This window comes from Thalassophryne amazonica, chromosome 3, assembly GCF_902500255.1.
Source record: "Thalassophryne amazonica chromosome 3, fThaAma1.1, whole genome shotgun sequence".
Taxonomy (NCBI): domain Eukaryota; kingdom Metazoa; phylum Chordata; class Actinopteri; order Batrachoidiformes; family Batrachoididae; genus Thalassophryne; species Thalassophryne amazonica.
This window is the reverse complement of record NC_047105.1, coordinates 93,243,140-93,264,546: the sequence shown is the minus strand read 5'-3', so window position 1 is coordinate 93,264,546 and position 21,407 is coordinate 93,243,140. Positions and strand designations below refer to the sequence as shown.

Genomic DNA, 21,407 nt, shown 5'->3' with positions numbered 1-21,407 from the left:
ATCCTGTGAGTGGCATTTTTTCTTTTTATTTGGCCGCGGGGTTCTGTATTGTGTCCCCTTTTATGTATTATTTATATCAACCCAGTGATACTCATTACTTAGACAGCTGATTTTTATTTTATTTTCCTCCACATCAGCAGCGCTATGTGATTATGATTAAGAACCTTGGCTCTCTGTCCTCTTTTGTTCACTCAGTGGTCAGAAATTTGGGTGTTACATTTGACCAGGCTCTCAAATTTGACACACACGTTACCTGTCTTGTGCAATCATCCTTCTTTTATTTATGGAATACTGCCCGCCTTAGAAACATTGTGTCTCAAGCTGAGCTGGACCAGATAATTCATGCATTTATTTCTTCACGGCTTGATTACTATAATTCACTGTTCCCTAGCCTCAGTAAGTCTTCACTGGACCACCTACAAATGGTCCAGAATGCGGCTGCAAGACTCCTTACAAGGTCATCTAAGTGGTCTCATGTAACACCCATTCTGTCCTCTTTACAATGGCTCCCAATTCGGTTCAGATTGCAATTTAAATTATTGGTGATGACTTTTAGAGCTCTGCATGGTCAAATGCCACTTTACATCAGTGAACTCTTGCACCCGTATGTGACAAGCAGGTCTCTGAAGTCCTCGGACCAGAACCTGTTGGTTGTACCAAGGTCCAGGCTGAAGACCAAAGGAGACTGTACATTTGAGATTGTGTCACCCAAACTCTGGAATGGACTGCTACTACACCTACATTCCATGGACTCTGTTGGAACTTTTAAGGAGCAGCTCAAGACCTATTTGTACAGACTTGCTTTTAACTAGTTTTATGTTATTGCTGTTTTTAAGTTTCTGTATTTTTATTTCTGTGTTCTTAAATTATTGTACAGCACTTTGTGATTTTATCTTGAAAGGTGCTATACAAATAAACTTTACTTACTTACTTACTGTCTGACCGTGCATCCCTCCCAACAGCAGGTGGAATGTTTCTCGGTTCCCAGTTTCGTTTTTGGTTTCTGCGTCTTTCGTGTTGTGTGTGAAGGGGCCCTCAGCTATGACACTACGGTGAAATAGCACAATTCTTTGAGTATGATCCAGCATGCAGGTGACTCAGCAACTGGGAAAGGCCAAGGGGATGGCCAGGTGTTACCTGGCTGCAGGAGTAGATGGCTGCTTAATGCGGGTAGAAATGTACCACTTGTTTGCCTGCATGGGTGTCAACTAGGACTAAGGGTGGTTCTGTAGTGTTGTCGATGCGGTGATGTACAGCACCAGTGCATGCTCTCAGACCTGACCACACAGACTTTGGATCTCTGTGACCTCAAAAGTTGGAACTCCAGTGTCAGCTGAAATGTGTCAGTCTCATTCAATCAGTGTTCTACACACACACACACACACACACACACACACACACACACACACACACACACACACACACACACACACACACACACACACACACACACACACACACACACACACACACACCAGAAAAAAAATCTTCAAATTCTGCAGCACTGTATAAAAACCAACATAACCTACAGCTTCAGAACTAAGATACAGAACCTAAATGATGCTACTCGCCGCCAAACTGACAAGTCGAACCCTGACACATTTGCATGTTTCCAGAACGTGAGTGAATATGGGGACACTTACTTGTTTACCAGCTGGGAGCTGCGTGAGCCTAATTCTCTCCTCCCAGGAAGGTCATTCTTCCTTCTCAAGCCATGAAGGCCACTGCGTAGTGCTAAAATCCGGCAAAATGCAGCCTATAAATTACAGCAGAGGACGGAGGGGTCAGAGCCTGGCATGGAAGTGGGCCACAAGCTATCAATCTGCTGGGGCCAAAGAGGCCGACATCTGTCTCTGGGACTCTCTCACTCTTCTTATTTTCCTGTCTTGCCGTCTTCCTTGATGGTCCCTTCTTCCTTTTGTTCCTTTTGCACCTTCTCACTTGACATTGAATAATCTCCTTGTGTCTCCCTTTTCACTCTGTACTACGTTACATTTTTTTTGCTCTTTCTTTTTATTACTCCCCTCTTGATAGTTCCTTTCAGTCTTTGTGTGTAACCCTCCCCATCAAAACTGTCTTCCGTGGATCTCCCTCGCCTGTTTTTTCATCCATTCTCTTACATCATCCATGTTTCAAAATCTGTCTAATCCCTGCTGAACCCTCTCTGTCTTGAGCTCCTAGTCATTTTACGCACTCTTGCACCATCTCCCCGTGCACCGATGTGATTTGGTCTCTCTGCTCTACAACCAGCATGATTTGGTAAAGCCTTGATGTAGTTTCTCTGTATGTGGTGTCCATGTGTGATGTCATTGTTAACAGCACAGATAACTCCAGTGGCTATGCTGAAAGACAAATACAGATTGTACAAGCCTGTGTACCAACATGACTAATTCAACGATGAACTCAACAATGTGAAAACAAAGTGTAATACACTATATTTTTCATGTATGTCTCTCCGTTCCTGCTTGCGTCTGTGGATGTTTTACCATGTCTCCACAACCGCTCATCACACAGTCTTAGTTTTGGTGCCAAATTATTTGCAATCTATAAATTCCTATAAGCTCTAATTAAACCATTTTTTCAAAAACGGAAGCATTCCCAACTTAAAAAATGCACATTACTAAGATGCCAATAACTACTTTGGCTAGAAAGCAAGTTTTATTCTTAAATTACTCAAAGACTTACCACATTCTAATTCACAAATGATAGTACAGCAGTGGTCATCACTGTGATCGATGGTTTACCAAGACTCACTGGCGTGAAGATTCTATTGGATCCAATACAAACCTAACCTTATACCCCCATCACACATATGCCGATTGAAGCCGAACACTCTTGGCACCATCAAGATGGAACGCACATCTGACAGCGGTCTATATGCAGTTTTTGCATCATCTGATCACAGTCTACATATTCTGACGGCATCAAAACAGCATCTGAAATGATCTGATCGTGGTGAGCTCTGAGATGGACCTGAAAGATGAAAACTGAAAGTACCATGTACTTTGGATGCCATCATGCAGATGTGGATGATGTAATCTGAATGCGTTCTGACACTGCTGACCACGCCTCTTTTCCTCCCGACTGCATCCGATGATGGTAAAATTTGCTGTTTCGGCCTTGTTCCTGCACATTCTTACTATGTGTGATGGCGGCTTTGCTCTTCTCTGGATTTAACTAACCACTTATGCTAAAATGCAGATATTGAGCTTAAATGATGCAGTGTCCCCAGTTTACATTTGTTCCATTTGTGTATTTTTCATGAAAACATTTTGAAAAGCAAATTTTTCCTTTGTTCCATATAAAATGGCAAATCGCTGTATTTCTATAAACATTGAGGTTTGAGAACAGATTTTGGCTTAAATTACTCAACAAAATTTTTAAATAATTTCAAATAATTCTCTGTACTATGACATGAAACCACAATGAACTTACCCCTCTGTTTGATTTCAGTAGCCACTGAGGCTGGAGTGCAGCTCTCGAGCATCAATTCCACACCAAATTTGATGCCAAATTTGTATTTGTTCAAGATGACCATTTAATGAAAATGACTGGAAAGAATGGTTGCACCTTTGATCTAGATAAATCATCAAAATCACTGTATTTCAGTAACTGCTGAATCTCAAGAGCAGGTTTTAGCTTCAAGGTCACATGCATTAAAATGGTCAAATTGACTCAAACCACTGTGAATCGATGTGTTTTGTAACTACATGAATTTAGAAGGTTCGCGTTCAATAAAAGATGTAAATGGCTGTGAGCGGACACTTCAAGTATTTAAAGTTACCACGCACTCTGTGCTTAAGGGCATTCAGGCGCAAAGTAGGTCAGCGAGTGTGTGACGTCATGACAGGGGGGTGGCCTGGGTGGCGTAACACTCTAACCATTTAGTAAACTCCGGAGACTGGCTTGTGTTTTATTCTCTGCCGTTCTACTCTGCACTATTCATTTATTGACTGATTTATTCTTGCTGTAATTGCTTTCGGAGACAGCCAGATTTATCAGCGTGGATTAATCCCATAGCTTTATTGCAATCTTTGCATTATCTTCAGACCTTTGTCTTTTTGACAGGTTATTTAAAATTAGTATGCATACAGTAAAAATCGAAACTTTTCAGGCCTAAACGAAATATTTCTTTTTGGCACTGATTCTGCTGGTTTAATCAGAATATCTAACATTACAAATCCTTGAAAAGTTCTCTATAACTTATTAATCCTCCTCCATTTTCTGAATCAACCATGGCCTTCAATAATTGAGAGGACTATTTGGAAAGCCCTAACCTCCATTCCCACCTTACTTTTACAAGTCAAGGTGGTGCATTTTTAATTGGGGACATGAAATAGGCATGAAGGAAGATGGAAAGAAAGTAAATGGAATCAGTCACTGCATATATGAGGGATGCATGTATAAAGAGCAGGCTGAGTGCGTGTGTGACATGTCGCTCACATTTTGATGTGTTTTCTGTCTGGGACAAATCGAACATGACTCATGTAATACAATATCTCAGCACACAGACCCAGACAGTTTGAGTTATGTTTCGCAATTTGCTTTCTGTGAATGATAATGTGTTTATATGAGCCATTGGTGAATTGAGTAACATTGTAAATGAAAGCGTATGTGTTGCTGGAGAAACAGTAAAGGATTCTTACAATATCTTTTAGCAATGTAATATAGATTTACTTTATAGCATCTGAAAACTTGACTTTGAAATTGAAGTAACAAACGGCAGCAACATAAAAAAAAAAAAAACACTGCATAGACATTAGGACTGAAATACATATATATGGGAATATGGAAGAAGAAATAATGGCCACTAGATAAGCATGAATATTTCTGCTGCCACTGTAGCTGTGACAAACTTCAGTTCTATTTTTTACATTGCTGCTGTGTCATGCTGCTTTGGTATCATTGAAACCTCTGCAGCAGAAGGCTGCAACTTGGACTGGCTTCATGCAAAATAAGCCGTGGGCTCGAAACACTCTATAATCTTATGTAACGTGTTATTAGTGCTATGAAAGCTGAACTTTTAGTTGATTTTTACTGAAATGTAACTTGCATATGCTGACTGTTTGTGTAAAAGGCTTATTCTACTTGCATTTTGTTCACAAATTTGTTTAAATATAATAATAATCCATTCACCTGGCTGTTGTGGCAGATCAAAATGCTGGTTACACATGATGACCATGCTCAAATTCCAAGTTGTCAGAGACACACACCTCAAATTTGCTGAAAATCTGATTTTACTCAAGTTATCATGCCTACAAGCAGTATTACCACAGTTACTTTGAAAAGTTGCTTTATTAGTTACTTTGTTAATTACTTTATACAGTTTCTTCTTTAACAGCTTCATGCAGTTACTTTATTAGCACCTGTCGACAACTTGTAACTAATAAGTAATGTAACTAATAAGGTTAGCTCAATCAGCAAAGTAACTAATAGTTACTTTGCTGAGTACTTAATCTTAAAAATAACCAAGTTAGATTACTAGTTACTTTATTAGTGACATTCCAACAACTTCTCCATGGCTGCTAATGAAGTAAATGTAAAATGTAACTGTATAAAATAACTAATAAAGTAACTATTCAAAGTAACTGTGGCAACACTGTCTACAAGAAAGTGAGACTGACACCTGCATGGATAAAATGCAGTTGGATAGCATAGTCTTGTTTGAGGGTGAGCAATAAAGGGGTTAAATCAAAGAGTATATGATGCAATAATTGTTCTTCCGGGGACAGCCCCATTATCATTTTACACATTAAATCTCATTAAAACTTACTGACATGACCTCTCCCATTTTCCTCATCTTCCCTTCTTTACTGGGAACCAGAAAAAAACTGCACTTTTCACGACTGCTTCGATGATTGCAACCGAAAACAAAACAGTACCCCATCTTTCCGTGTGAAATGATGCTGTGTTTGTGCAGGCTGTGCCCAGAAGTGGTCAAATCCTGCAATATCACACAGGGGTTTAAATGAGACTGCACTGCCCCATTCTCTATTTCCACTCTGACCTTACAGCCAGAAATCGGTAGCAGGAGGTAGTAATGGTAGAAAATATATTTTTTTTCAAATATGCTTACATCCATTTCAGAGATTGTGCATTGTGTAATTTGGGAGATATTTCATATAGGAAGTGGGTGTCTACCATGACAAAAACCCCCCACCCCATGCAATTTTATATTTATCTTGTCATGGCCAAGCCAAACAAGATCTCAGGCTAAAGAATTTGATAAAATGGTTTATGTTTTTAAAGTTTTTGAAGAGCATGGCCTCCTCCTAAGTTCTGTTCACACAGTGTGACTGAAATAAAACCTTTGACAATGGTTTATGTTTTTAAAGTTTTTGAAGAGCATGGACAAACTTTACAGATAGCGGAATAGTCAGATAATTGAAAACAGACCATGCTTTGTTACATTCAAGGGGTGGGGGGTTATTTTCAAGATATAGGATTAATTTTGATGCCAAAATGCTGGTATTAATATTGTGAATCATTTCCCAAGTGGATGTATTGAAATTCTGACTTGTGATTTTACCACCTCCTGCTAAGATCGGGAAAGATACTCAGTCTTGATTTTTGTGACTGATTAATGTTCTTTGGTCCTGATTGCTGAACTTCGATCCTGAGCGCAAATATTTAATTTCAATTGCTTTCTTGATTCTGCCACTCCACCACGTCTCACTGAAACTGATTCAGTGGATTTAAATACTGTATTCCCACTTGCATGCACGGCATGGTGGCTTAGTGTTTAGCGCTGATGCCTCACAGCAAAAAGGTCACTTCCCACCCTTTCTGTATGGAATTTGCATGTTCTCCCTGTGTCCACATGGCTTTCCTCCAGGCACTCTGGTTTCCTCCCACAATCAAAAACATGCTTATTTAGGGTCTGTTCCTTTCTCTGCCCCTGACCAAGACAGCGTCTCTATATCTAGAGTTGGTCCCCGGGTCCTGGACTATGGCTGCTCACTGCTTCTAGTGGTTAGATTGTGTCTAACTGTAATTAGGACGGGTTAAATGCAGAGGAGAAGTTTCATTGTATGTATGTGCAATGGCAATAAAGGCCGTTCTTCTATGTGTATCTTGTGTTTATGCGAGTGGTGTGAAGTTGATCTCGGTGCAGCACACAGATGATAAAACGTGGTTGCTCTGAAAACACAAAGTCTTTTAGGATCGGATCAGTGAGCAAAAGTGAATATGTAAAGATGAAAACAGCATTTTGAAAAGCAAATGTCATTTTCTGTTAAGGTTAAGGAGGATAAAACCCCACTTTAGAGCTGGCTAGGGTCATAGAAACTGACCTTTTCTTGCCTCAAGCGGCAACACATTTTCATCCCCATAAAATGTATAAATAATTACATGTACTCACACACACACACACACACACACACACACACACACACACACACACACACACACACACACACACACACACACACACACACACACACACACACACACACACAAAGTATTAAATTGTGAAAGCACAGACGTACACAAACTGTAAACGCAGACAGACATAATATGAATAAATTCAGCGTTATAATGCCTCCTGTCTGTGCAAAGCTTGATAGAAAGAGCTGGCAGCTCTAATCCAAAAAGCAAAATACCTTTTTCTAAGTTCCAACAGAGAGGAGATACCAAACCTGTTGACTATTAAACAAGGAAAATAGTGTTTAAGCCTTTAGCAACACGTACATGGTGGCACAGATAAAAGTTTGAAAAATGGACAACAACGTACACATGGCGCTTAATCAATGGGAGTGGTAAAACTATCACTATATTTATATTTACCATCCGTTAAAGCTCATAAAATATGAATTTATCAAAAACTATCAAGGGAAAAAAACAAAAAATTAAATCAATAAATAAAAACACAGTCTTAGCAACACCATGTGAAATAAGTGCAATCACACTACAAAAATAAAAGTCCAACACAGGACGTAAGACTTTCCAACATTTCAGAAAGATTGCATTCCACATTTTCATAAGCGGCTACTGGCGTTTGAAGCAGGGGGTGTGGAAGTGGAAGGTGAGGCGAAAAGATTGAAGAGGCCCGATGTGTCAAGTCTTTAAAAATTTAACATAAACCACAACAATGCTAAGCTGATGCAAGAGCCTTGAAAACAGAAAACATTTACCTCTCCGAGGAGTACTTTTCAAAAATGGATTTGTTTCATATATTGAACGAAGGGTGCACAAGAGTGGAGAACAAGGCAATAGGAGAGTAAAAGTAGGCAAAAAAAAAAACACCACCAACCAAAACAAACAAAACAAAGAAGAAAAATAGCACAGAGAGTATGAATTGTTTAGCATCACTCATGGAAAACAAAGAGCCAAATGTTGATGAAATATTCATTTCATTTTCACCCAGCTCTCTTTAACGCGGCAAAATACAAGATAACTTCCTCACCGCACATGTGATTTATATCATTATATTAAAAGATCATATCCCTGCTTGCTTTTTGTCATTGTCAGCAGCTTCATAGCTCTCTGAATGGATTCACATACCAAAACGTTTACTAAAGTATATAGAATAAACAATAAACAGTTGGCGTGCACTGAGGAGAATGCGTGCATTCACCAAGGGGAAACTCTAGCTGTTCACCATCCCCCTTGCTAGATTTTCACCACTATATAGACTTGCAAAAATATATATATATATATACATGCTGTGTGTATATCTATATTTATACCTTATTCCTTAGTGTTCCCTGTTCCATCCCTTTATCAAATTTCATGAAAACTTCTCCATGTTATTTGGAGTAATGTCATTGACAAACATTTCAATTAATGTGCACCATCATCCATGTTGGAAATATCTCAATGTTTATTCTTTAGCAGCTGATCTTCTTGTTGGCTTTCAAGATGTTTAATTTAATCTTAATAATTAATGTAAATAAGAAAATATATATATATATATAAAAAAAATATATATATATATATATATCAGATAAACAAGTGCAAATTATAAAGACAATAAGACAATAATTAATGTACATAGCAACTGTATACGTATAGATATGTACACACAACAACAAATCTAGCACCGAAACTACGACTAGAAAAACAATGGACTAGAAGATAGGCTAAACATTTGAAATAAAACTCAACTTAACAACAAATATAAGGGTTGAATTCCTCTTCCCTTAACTGACTGAATAAAAATGATAAGAAGTTATCTTGTTTCTTATGGCTAACCTTGATCTATTTTAAGAGGCCAAAATGTCACATTCTGTTTCCTATTTTTATGCTCATACAGCCGAGGGTATTTTAGGATTGTGTTATATTTAAAAAGTACCATGGTGTGATATTTCACATTTATGGCCTTTGTGCAAGAGTCTCTATCTATAACAAACATGATCAGTCTGGTCAACAAAAGAGATCATTGTTACAGTTTCTACTCAGTTAAAGTTTACTTTTTTCAGGAGGTAACTTAATCTCCCAGGGAGCAATGAAAGGACCATATTGTAAACTGCAGAAAGTTTGTTTTAGGACCCCTCTTCTTCCCATTTCAATCGATGGCTTCTTTCACACGCACCTCAATCTCTTTTCAAAATGTGCACGGTGTTGTCCTTAAAAGTTTGTTCTTTGTCTTTTCGATGAAGGGAAACTGCTCCCTCTGTACTGGTCTAATGCGTGGCTGTTTAGTTTTTTCCAACATAACTGTCTGAGCGCTCTGAACAGCACTGAACAGCGTCACTCTTCGTGTGATATGGAGTCTGATCTTTAGGATGGAAGAGAACCTGTCACAGTGTGTTACTCAGTTTGACGAAAACAGGTATGTTGTATTTTTCAGAGTCTCTTGAGGTTCTCAGATGCTTTGGCCACAAACAGGAACAACGTTCTTTCTTGTCTTGAATGGATCTTGATAAAATCTCAGTTTAGATATCCACAAGTCTTCAGAGCATTATTTAGTAGTAGTAATAATAATAATTTGTTATTATTGTACATTCATGATCCATTTATTTTTATTATATTTATTTATTGCTTTCAACTTGTCCCACTTGCCTGAGGTCACCTCAGCGGATGTGTTAGAGATCTTCGTGTGGATTTGGAACACGTTTTACACCTGATGCAATACATCTGCACTCAACCCATCACATTTTAATACAAAACCCTTCTTGTGACCAAACCTCACTAACTGACCTGAAGGGGTAACCTAACTCGTCACGTATTGACACTAAGGGGAAATGACGAAGCGTAATTATATGAGAAGTTGGGAGTGAGAATGGGTACCTGGATGCCCTTCCAGATGCAACTCCAGTTTTACTTTGAGTAACATACGGCCCCAGCAGGACATACTCTGGAGCTGATGGGATCACATGTGCGCAAAGTGGAATGGAATAATACACCATCATTTTTATTTCTGTTGTAATACACAATATCTATGTACGTATGTCATGTGTATTTGTTGAAATCAGGGACCTGTGGCTATACAGTTGTCGACAAATCTTCTGTGGGGTGTTCCACAGAGGTCAACACTGCCGTTCACAGTGAGCCTTGACTTTGGCATGTGTAACTGTTAACTACACAGTAACACACTATGCTGACTTGACTGTTTTATAGGACAGTGTGTAAGTGTTCTGTGAGCCAAAGAAAGTGTTGACATGATAATTACTAGATGTTAAATGTAATTCAGTCAATGGGTTTGTGTACTTAAATCTTTAATGTTATTTTCAAGTTGTGTCACTGATCTGCATGATATGTCATCGCTTTTTGTACATGTTTGATTGATTTGTCAAGGTATTATTCATGTTTCCAGCAGAGGAAGCAGGGCATGTTTTTTTTTGTTGTTGTTGTTTTACACTACCACGGGCCCCTCAGAGGTTAGATTTTGTCTTTAGTCTGTGGCTATAATGGTAGATGCAGTGACCCATTGGGCCCCACTATATAATAAAATAATAACACCCTGTTTTAGTCACAACACACTGTACGGCTTAACAAAACACAGTTATTCATAATTAAACTAAAAAAAAAGATTTCTTTAAAGACCTTTTGGGAAGACAGTGAAGTGTTTCTGCTGATTCCTCTGCTTTCTGACACTACAATGTGCTCTGAAAGACAGACGAGGGATTTTGAACTCGGACTGCAACATTTCTGTGCAATACATGAGCTCATATTTATGACATCATATTGCAATTGCCCTCAATATACAAGCAGAGACATATAACAAAGAAATAAATAAAATATTTGGAATCAGATCAGTAATTGTTTTCCCTGACCTCAGGGCCATCTCTCCAACAAAATGTCCTTAAAATGCTTCCTCTACTTTTTTTAAATCATGGAACTCAGCCATCTGTCAGAGAAGGGTGGAGGTTATGTGATCGCTCTTGTCTGTATAATTGTTCATGTTTGTATTCACTCACACAGTAGAGAAGAAGTGGTATTATATGGAGCGATGGTCAGTGAAGACTTTATTCAATTTCAAAGCAAATCCACATTTGATCACTTAATGTTTGTTGTTTCACTTTTATATTTTTATGTTTTTCCTTTATCAGTTTTCTTTACCAGTTTGAATAAGATTAATGTTTTATCTTTTTCTTCCACATTGTGGCGTGTTTCCTTTTATCTCCATTTTAGAAATAGTGGTTTTACTTATTGCTTGTTTAAACATAATATTTTCTTTTCATCTCTACCATCGTGACTTTTGTCTTTTATATGATTTCTTTCATACCATAATGAGATAGGTTTCTTTGAGCTCATTCACGCTGTGATAATATTTTTTCTGTTTCCACATTGGGACATAGATTTACTCTTTCTTTTGTTCCCCCTTAACCTCTGTCATTAAAACTGAAATGTGGATTTTTTTATTTCTTCCTTCAACATTTTAACATTTTTCCTTTTATCTCTATCCTTAACACTTTGAGCTACCTTTTGTTCATCTTTTTAACATGGAGGCATAATGTTTTTAATTTGCATATTAACATTGCAACTTACTTTTTTCTTTTATCTTTCATTTCAGATTGTCATGATTATTTTTATCTCTTTTGCATCATTCCAAGATACTTTTTAATCTCAATACAACTTATTTTACATTTGACTTATTTTTTAATCTCAATACAACTTATTTTACATTTGACTTATTTTGAACATAATTTTGTGAGTTATGTCATTGCTTTACATTGGGACAGTTTTTTTTCTCTCAATTTAATATTGTGGGATCATTTTTTTCTTTAATCTCTTCATGGAACATTCTAAAACAATACATTTTTATTAATGTCTTTGACATTGACATGCTTGTCTTTCTTCTCTTTAACATGGTTTTAAATCAATTGCATTTTTCTTTCATTGCTTTCTTTGACAATGTGACATTTATTTTTAATCTCTTTTGTAACATTCAGATTGTTTTTCTTTTATCCATTTAATATGAAGACATTTTAATTTTTATCTTCTGTTTAAAGATTTTAAAAATTTTTTTTTTTACCTCTTTCTCTGAACATTGTGAAATAATCTCTAGTTTAATGCTCTGCAATAGTTTTCTGTATTTCTTTATTTAGCATTGCAACATAATTTTTAAATTTCTTTTTAAATATTGTGATATGGTTTTAAATAAATTTCTTCATGATTGTGGGTTTTTCTTTCATCATTTTAAAATTCTAAAATATTGTCCTCTTTCCAACCATTTCAGAAAAACAACGTCAACACCACAAAACACTGTTTGGTTGCACTCATACCCTGCCTTATGATGTCACAAAGACCCTTTGACCCAAGTTTAAAAGTTCAGAATAATCGTTGGCAATGAGTGAAGGTCTGCGCTCGTTGAGTGTACATTCTTTTTTAATGTCATCACATTAAACCACACAGCTCTGTTGTTGTCATGAACCTGTACTTGTGTTTATTGCATCAGCGAACTAGCGACTATAAAAACAGTCATGTGATTTACAGCTGTGCCACAACTGTGTTTTGCTGTACCTACTTAATTGGTAGCATTTACGACCTGAGATCAAACAGCTATTTCATACCTATTAATATGTCTGTCAGTGAAACATCAGTGAAAGTGATGATCATCTGCAGGACAGGATGATATTTCTCCAATGTTACATGAATTAAAGCTTATCGTTAGGGCTGGATCAGGTGACCCTGAACCATCCCTTAGTTATGCTGCTATAGACTTAGACTGCTGGGGGGTTCCCATAATGCACTGACTGTTTCTTTCTCTTTTTGCTCTGTATGCACCACTCTGCATTTAATCATTAGTGATTGATCTCTGCTCCCCTCCACAGCATGTCTTTTTCCTGGTTCTCTCCCTCAGCCCCAACCAGTCCCAGCAGAAGACTGCCCCTCCCTGAGCCTGGTTCTGCTGGAGGTTTCTTCCTGTTAAAAGGGAGTTTTTCCTTCCCACTGTCGCCAAGTGCTTGCTCACAGGGGGTCGTTTTGACCGTTGGGGTTTTTACGTAATTATTGTATGGCCTTGCCTTACAATATAAAGCGCCTTGGGGCAACTGTTTGTTGTGATTTGGCGCTATATAAATAAAACTGAATTGAATTGAATTGAATTCTGGATCACACAGTGCTGGAAACAGCAAGCGGGATCAAAGTCTGTAGCTGGGAGTAGTTCCTGGACTCTGGATGGTACAATATGCACAATCAAGTCAGTAAAATAGAAATTCCTCATACTTTCTTATTATCAATTATTAGGAGGTGAGAAGCGCCGCTTTTATATTATCTCCTCAATCATTCACTTTCTCTCTCTCTCTCTCTCTCTCTCTCTCTCTCTCTCTCTCTCTCTCTCTCTCTCTCTCTCTCTGTGTGTGTGTGTAAAGGTCACTGGTTTTAATGAGAGCACCGCTGAGGTCAGAGAAGCCAAAGAGCTCCACCTTCCTGACAGGCCTCATGACTCCAATCCCGCTGTTAGCATGCTAATCCTTACAGGCGCTCCAGGAACACTCCTTCAGTTTGTTTCATGCAGTCATCTCTCATTGTGACTAACTGGCTCCCCGCTCGGCCATCAGCCAGCTCCCATCTGACAGTCCCCTCCAATGATATTGGAAAACAGAGGCAGCGCTGCCTTGACAACGGTTCTCCTGACAAATTAAGCTCACTGTAGTCCCTGCGTCGTTTCCACCCCTCGCCCCCCCACCCCACCCCTTGTTGCTTGGCAGGCAGTGTTGCGGGATAGTGGGGGCGGAGCTGGTGGTCAGATGTACTTTGGACAGAAGCGACCTCGTCTGGGGCAGATGTTGCCTTTTGTTTGGACAAAACACTCAACATCGACTGCGACGTGTCTTCACGGGGAGGAAAAAAAGGCACCATGTGAGGCCCCCAAGTGTGTATTCCAAGCAAAGACGAAGAGAGTATCCTGAGCCAGGAGTGTGCGTGTGTGTGCGTACATGCATATGCACGCACACACACACACCCAAAATACACATACGCATTCACGTACACACTCGTCTCAAATCAAATGTGAGAGGAGGGGAAAGAAGGATCCCACAGAGAGGATGATGCAACTGGAGTGAAACTGTATGGTCGGAATACATGCTGCAGTAACGCAGACCTGCAGGACAAAAAAAAAAAAAAAAACACCGAGCTTTTTTCTCTGCTTGTTCGAAGCCAAATTCGGTTTTAATCTTTTCATGATGAGGGTACATGCCAACCTGTAATACCTAATTGCTGGCAATAAAACACAGCACAGTCGTTTCATGTATCTGGCACCGTGACTCTTTTACTTTACTAAACATGATAAGTACAATGATCCCATCTGAACCTGGTTTGTTGTCAGATTTGAAACAAAAATGTCAAACCACAGGCACTTGAGAGGGAACCGTAACTCCCTTTATGAACCTCCCCATTTGTAGCATCAGCCATCTGCAGGATGGATGAATTCATACATGATTACTGTGTGGCCATTAAACACTATCCCCACATGTTTGATTTCAAACTGACCTGAAATGATCATGAATTCTGTTCTGAAACACTGATATGTAATTGGATAATAATACACACTGTGCAGCCATTAATCTGCACAGTTCTTCACACACAGTAAAGTCTATCAACTTTTCAAAAGAGGTGACATGGACTGAAACCCTGTAAGATGGAACTGAGGGCAAATGAAGTTTCATCACCTGCACTGCCTTTGAGCAACAGTGAGGCATTTAAACTACTTTGTGTACGTCTGCGGAAAGAGCTGTTGCTAATGTACTTAGTCTGGCAAAGGACGAATATATTACACAGATTAAATTACAGCTGAATGTAACAACAGAAGTAAAACAAACTGGGTGACGCTTTCATTTCCGTGGAAATGGGAAGATCTGGGCAATAAATGTTTGGTTTGGGCCGCTTGAAAAACAACAGTTAACACCTTGATTTAGTCAACGTCTACCCCGTATCATCCTGGCTCAACTGCTCTGGCAAGGATTTCACAAAATCAGGTTGACGAATAACATTAGCGGTCAAATCTACACCTTCTCCTCTGGAGTAGAGCTCCTTCTCCCTTGCTGCACTGCCAAAGAAAGGAAAGAAAAGGCTCGCTCTTTGTGCTCGATGTTCCTCTCAGCCCGTAGGAGCTCAGGAGCAGCAGCAGCAACAGCAGCAGCCAGTGACCGTTATAAATAGCATCTATTAGCATGGCTTGGTCGCAGAGGGGAGAGAAATAAAATCATTGGGAGAATGTGAGCGTGTACTGCGTCCCTGCTCTACCACTTTCTCTGCAGACCCCTGTCCCAATGTGTCCCATGCTGCCTGTCCCTCCCCATTCCAAGGGAACAAAATCCTAAAGACTAGATTATGAGTGATATGTACATGTGGTCATTATGGATAAGGTTATGGCAGCTGTAGCACAGGCAGGGCTGACAATGGCTATAATAGGGTCTTTTTCTTCCGAGGTAGCATTACCATAAAGGAGGCTGCTTCTTTGGGCTTGTTGATGTACAGTAGAAGGCCTTTTATTACCTGCCTAAGCAAAAAAATAGCTCCATATTATCTGAAACTGTGTTTATTTTCTGTGAAAGTGCTCTTTCGCTTAAAGGAAAATGAACGCAACAGTTTCCCCAGACGAGGCTTTACATAGTTAGCAATGACAGTTACCAAGCATGGTCCATTTAGAAAACAGAGGTAGAAGAAAATTGCAAAGAAAATCACAGGATGCAATCTGCAGGCTGCACAAAGCTGAGTGCTATCACAACTGTTGAGGAACATGAAGAACTGTCACGTAAATAAGTGAAAGCACAAAAGGGAAAACAACACACTCAGAGGTGATGGAGAGATAGAAAGGATAAGCAAGAAAAACAGTTTTATGGATGTCGAAAAACAGAATTTGTGAAATATTTTCCATCATGAGATGCCACAGCCTCGGTTTTAATATTTATACTGTACAGCTAGACATTGAAATGAAAACTGGGACAAAGAGCCGGTAATTCACAAGAAAACAGGTCTGCAGCATATCTAATTGTAGGCAATTTAAAAAAATGCCACTGTTAAGTTAAAGGAACTATATTATACAATGTTTAAACAGCAATATAGATTACTGAGTGTTTTAAAATAAGGTATTAAATATACTCTATTACAGTGCTAAATTATTTTTATCACAGTGTAAAATCAACTCTATCATGCTGTGAATGACTCTTATTGGAGTTGGAAAAAACTTGATTTGACAAGAAGGTAGAGCTGATTTCACTCTGTAATACAGTGTATTTAACTCTATTTGGACTGGGACCAAATGTTATCCTGGCAGAGTATATTTGACTCTGCAAAATTTACTGTGTGCAGTTTTCAAGGTTTTAAGAAATGACCCGCTACTCTGCCTGTTGCTTTAAATGGGAAGGAGGTGTTCCTTGAGATATTATTATGGTTTGTTTCTCTTCCTCCGTCCCAGTTGGTGTGAAAGTGGCAGAATCCAGACCAGAGGATTCTCAGTTCAATTCCTTGTCAGACCAATCCAGTCTCACGACAGTTTGTGGTGGTATTGTGCACAATTTCATTTCGTGACAGGGGCACAAAATATGGGATGATGGGGGGTATTGGGGGTTATGGTTAGGTTTAGGAGAGGGGACACACTTATGCTATGGTTATGGTTAAAGTTAGGAGAAGGGGAGGATTATATGTAGCAAAATGAAAAACATTGTGTCATGAAAATGGGGTGCTTTTCGTGACAGGGGCACGGAAAAAAAATGTGAGACTGTGCTGGTCAGACATGAAAATTACCATGGGCTCTTTGGCAAACTCCTTAATCTCCAAATTGCTTCCTCTATAAAGTTGAGTGCATTTCATCACCCATCAGCCTTTCTCAAAATGCAAAATATGTTCTCAAGGGGAGGTGATGGTCTAGTGGTGAAGGCGTTGGGCTTGAGACCAGAAGATCCTCGGTTCAAATCCCAGCCTGACTGGAAAATCACTAAGGGCCCTTGGGCAAAGTCTTTAATCCCCTATTGCTCCCAATGTGTAGTGAGCACCTTGCATGGCAGCACCCTCACTTCGGGGTGAATGTGAGACATTATTTATAAAGTGCTTTGAGCGTCTGATGCAGATGGAAAAGAGCTATATAAATGCAGTCCATTTACCGTGTTACCATTCAAGGGTTCAGGTAGGCCTGCCTGATAAACATATAGCAGTTTGGATAAAATCACGAACGGGGTGTGTAGTTTAACACTCAAAGTAATATGGTTGTTGGATGCTAACTATCATGAGGTTGAACCCAACCATAACCCTTTCCTCATGTGCCGTGAGAGGATGGAATATATACTGGAAATACAGAGTGATAATAGGGGTGATATATGGGCCTGACCAACTACTGCTAGCGCAGCATGTATGCCCCACACAGTATGTATTTCTGACCAAGTAGCGGCACTACTGGTACTCAGCTGTGTGCGGCAGATGGTGCCCAATAAAGGCAAACATGAAGCTTACTGCAGTCAGACCAACAGAATCTAAACTGTTTCCATCCTACATATCAAGAAGTGAAGGAACAATCCACTGGATTTGACAGCTACCCTCATGTATCACATTCATCACACACAAGTTTGTAAATTGTAACCTTCATTATAATGATTACAGGAAGCATACAATATGAATTGAATTTTCTAGCAGAAGCATGTGCCTATAACATACTTGTACCTATAGATCCTGCACTTAAATAGATGTAACACACTGAAGACTCGCTATGGGTATTTGTGAAGCCAACAAAAACAAAGCAGCAGTGTTGTCACTGTGAGCACAGTCCATGTTTTGGGGGGCAGATAGTTGCTTCAGTTGTTGCAGCCAAGTAGCTCCGCCCAGTCCAGTAGTTGCACAGAGCGCTTGCTGGCTCATGTCTCACAAAGCCATCAGAGTTCCCCTCAATCAGAGATGTTTGTCAGATCTGCTTGCAGCAGGTGAATTTCTCCGTGCTCAGTGATTTAATTGTCAGATTATGGGGATTTTTACAATACGGAACTCTGATTGTATGTAACTGTATAAACAGTTTTTGCACAATATGACCCCTTTAAAGTATTTCCAAGTGCTATATATAAGCAAAAAGTAGGTGGCAATAGTTGGAAATGCAAAAAAGGATGATCACAATTTCTTGAAGCAATGTTTCCACTGATGAGTGTCTATGTTTTTCTTTTTAATATGCCTTTATAAGACATATGCACTCCACCTACAGGGAGCATATCTGTAAATGAAATTAGTGTCGACAGGTGATAAAAATGTGCTTGTTCCTTTTCAAAATATTTTTAAATTTCTCATGAATTAATTCTTGCCAAAAACACTTGCTGTGACAACTCATGTGTGTATTTTCATAAGCACAGCTGCAGCCTTCACAGTCATTTTGCCTGTAATTTGTGGAATTTTTATTTTTAAATGGCCAATTTGGGAATTTTATGTGGAAACCACAAGAAGGTTTTAGGAGTCTGCGGAGGGACTGGGGCCTTCAAACAGCTTGCAGTGAGCCACTGAGTCGGGGAGCAGCTCCAGTGCCTCCAGCTAGTTAAAATATGAGCGCAGCGGGGGATCTGTAATGAAAGCAAGGGCCCGGCCCAGGGAGCAGGGCCGTATATCGCAGTGAGCAGGCATTTCGTGGAATCAGCTGGCGAGCCATGCCTATAGATCTGAGGGTCACTGATGATTAACCTTCCAGCAGAAACTCACAACTATTGCTGGGCTATTAAAAAAAGATAACCCCCCTTTTCTACCTCTCCAGTATCCCGCATGTCTACTGACAGCCCCCCGCCACCCCCCAACATGGAATTACTTGTATATCATAATTATATCTTGACACATGGTGCAGGTATTGTTTACATGAGGCAAAGGGAAAGGCAACAGCTCACTCCTAATCTACTTTCCCCCTGGGAGTCACGGATGCCCTGCTCTGGGTGAATTAGTGACCTCTCATTAGATGGTGATTTGGAGAAAATAAGTCATTGATACACCAAAAAGTACGAGGTTTGGGACACTCTTTTCACTACTCAGTATCAGTTGCACAAAGGAAAAAAAAACCTTGGAGAAAGAAAATATATTTAACTGGAGTGTGCATGGTATTTAAAACAAACAAACAAACAAACAAAAAACAAAGCTCACTAGTTGTCTGACAGAAAAACCTTACTGCTGTCGAAACTGACAGCTTTCTATATGACTTGAGTCATTGCGCGTACGCGCGTAATATTGCCCCTCTCCAACACACACACACACACACACACACACACACACACACACACACACACACACACACACACACACACACACACACACACACACGCACACACACGCGCGCACGCACGCCCCCGCCAGTATCCCGGAGCCATCGGGTGCATGCACGCACGGTGCTACGGGCATTCAAACGCACAGGTACCGCGCGCCCGCAACGTGCAAACGTGAGGTTAATGGTCCGGGTTCAGCACGGCGCTGAATGAAAGCACGTTTACAACCGAGCTGGGACTATTTCCGAGGAATAGTCCCGTGCGCGCTGCTGCTCCTGTTAAAAAAAACAAAAACAAAAACAAACAAAAAAAAAATCTGCCTACATAAATTCACGCTGTCGTGACTCCTGATTCGTGACACTGACGTTTGCACAATAAATAAATAAATAATAAAGATATTAAAAACTCAGCTTTTTAGTTCCATAAATCTCCATGAGAACATGAAGTCATTCTTGTTTAAATTTGCATCATTTGCCAATAAATATGCAGTTTTTGCTCCTCCGTCATAAAGAATTTGCGCACAGAAAAGAAAGGAAATCCACTTTTTTTGGGTCCTTTTTGTGTGTCGGGGAGCTTTACCCACCTTTGTGCATGCCCGTGAAACGATCCTTGAGCACTGTGAGCTCGTAGATTTTGCCGAACTCCTCGAAGAGGGGCCGGAGGTCCTTCTCGTCCAGGTTACGGGGGATCTGCCCGATGAAGAGTTTGATGGCATCGTGGTCCTTCATGGGGATGGTGGCTGGGCAGCCCGCCGGGCTGTGGCTGTGGCTTAATCCGTTCACGAGCCCGTTCGTGCTGGCGGACACCACACCAACACCGTGCACCGTGCCGTCCACCTGCCCGTTGGTCAAAGTTGCCATCTTCGGACCGGCCAGTGAGTTGGGATGATGATGATGATGATGATGATGGTGGTGGGCGCAACAGTAGCGGATGATGGTGGCGGCCGTTTGGTGGCTGACGATGAAGGGAGGTTTAAAAAAAAAGAAAGAAAGAAGAAAAAAGCTGCTTCAAGTCGATCAAAATTTGAGTCCGAGTCGCGCTAGAGCCGATTCCGCTCCCGATCTATAAAAGCCAGCATTTACATGGATGTGAAAACACATGTAGCGTTTGGCGAAGACGCACATCAAAAGCGCGCGGTGCCGTTGGTCCCGGTGGAGGCTTTGATTCCTTATATTTATGTCCTACCCAATAACTCGTTCATTGATTTCATAAAAGAGAGACAGTGAGAAAAAGAGGGGGGAGAGAGAGGGAGAGAGAGAGAGAGAGAGAGAGAGAGAGAGACCAACAGCGTTCACTGTCTATTTACACCCACGTCCCCCTGTCCCATCTTCTTGGCAGCCTTTTATTTTTTAAGCATTGAAGACTCGGTATGGGTGTCTTCTCGGTTCAAACGGACAGGACTGGCTCAATCCCGGTCGGTAATGTGGGGAGGTTTTAATAAAGGGGGGGGGGGCGCTGTGAACTCGGCATATGTCAAACCCAGGCTGTTCTGCCCCCCTGTTTCTTATGCGAACACCGAGTGGTACATTCCATCAAGGGGAGAGGGTCTATAAATAGAGAAATATAGAGAATACGGTCCTTTGTGCTCCTCCTCACTGCAAAATAACCACACGCTCACCAAGTCGTTCATTTATTTCGGTGCGCGCTCAGTGCTCACATTTAATGTGAAGGACGGCTGAGTTCATTTGTAAAATAAAGTAAAAAAAAATACAATATATAAAACAAACAAACAAACAACAAAACATGAGGCGGAATTGTTCTTAGACGGTTTGTTTTTAATCATATTTCGGAGCATGTCTTTCC

At 40.0% G+C, this 21,407-nt stretch overlaps 1 protein-coding gene across 1 annotated transcript in view; it reads right to left on the bottom strand.

Annotated features, from left to right (window-relative positions):
- celf4 (CUGBP, Elav-like family member 4) overlaps positions 1-21,002 on the bottom strand; it is a 315,229-nt gene extending 294,227 nt beyond the window's left edge. Inside the window, exon 1 of the mRNA XM_034167603.1 lies at positions 20,188-21,002. Within this exon, the coding sequence (XP_034023494.1) occupies positions 20,188-20,464 (277 nt within the window). The 5' untranslated portion in view covers positions 20,465-21,002. The remainder of the gene's footprint in view (positions 1-20,187) is intronic.
- Between the last annotated feature and the right edge of the window lie 405 nt (positions 21,003-21,407).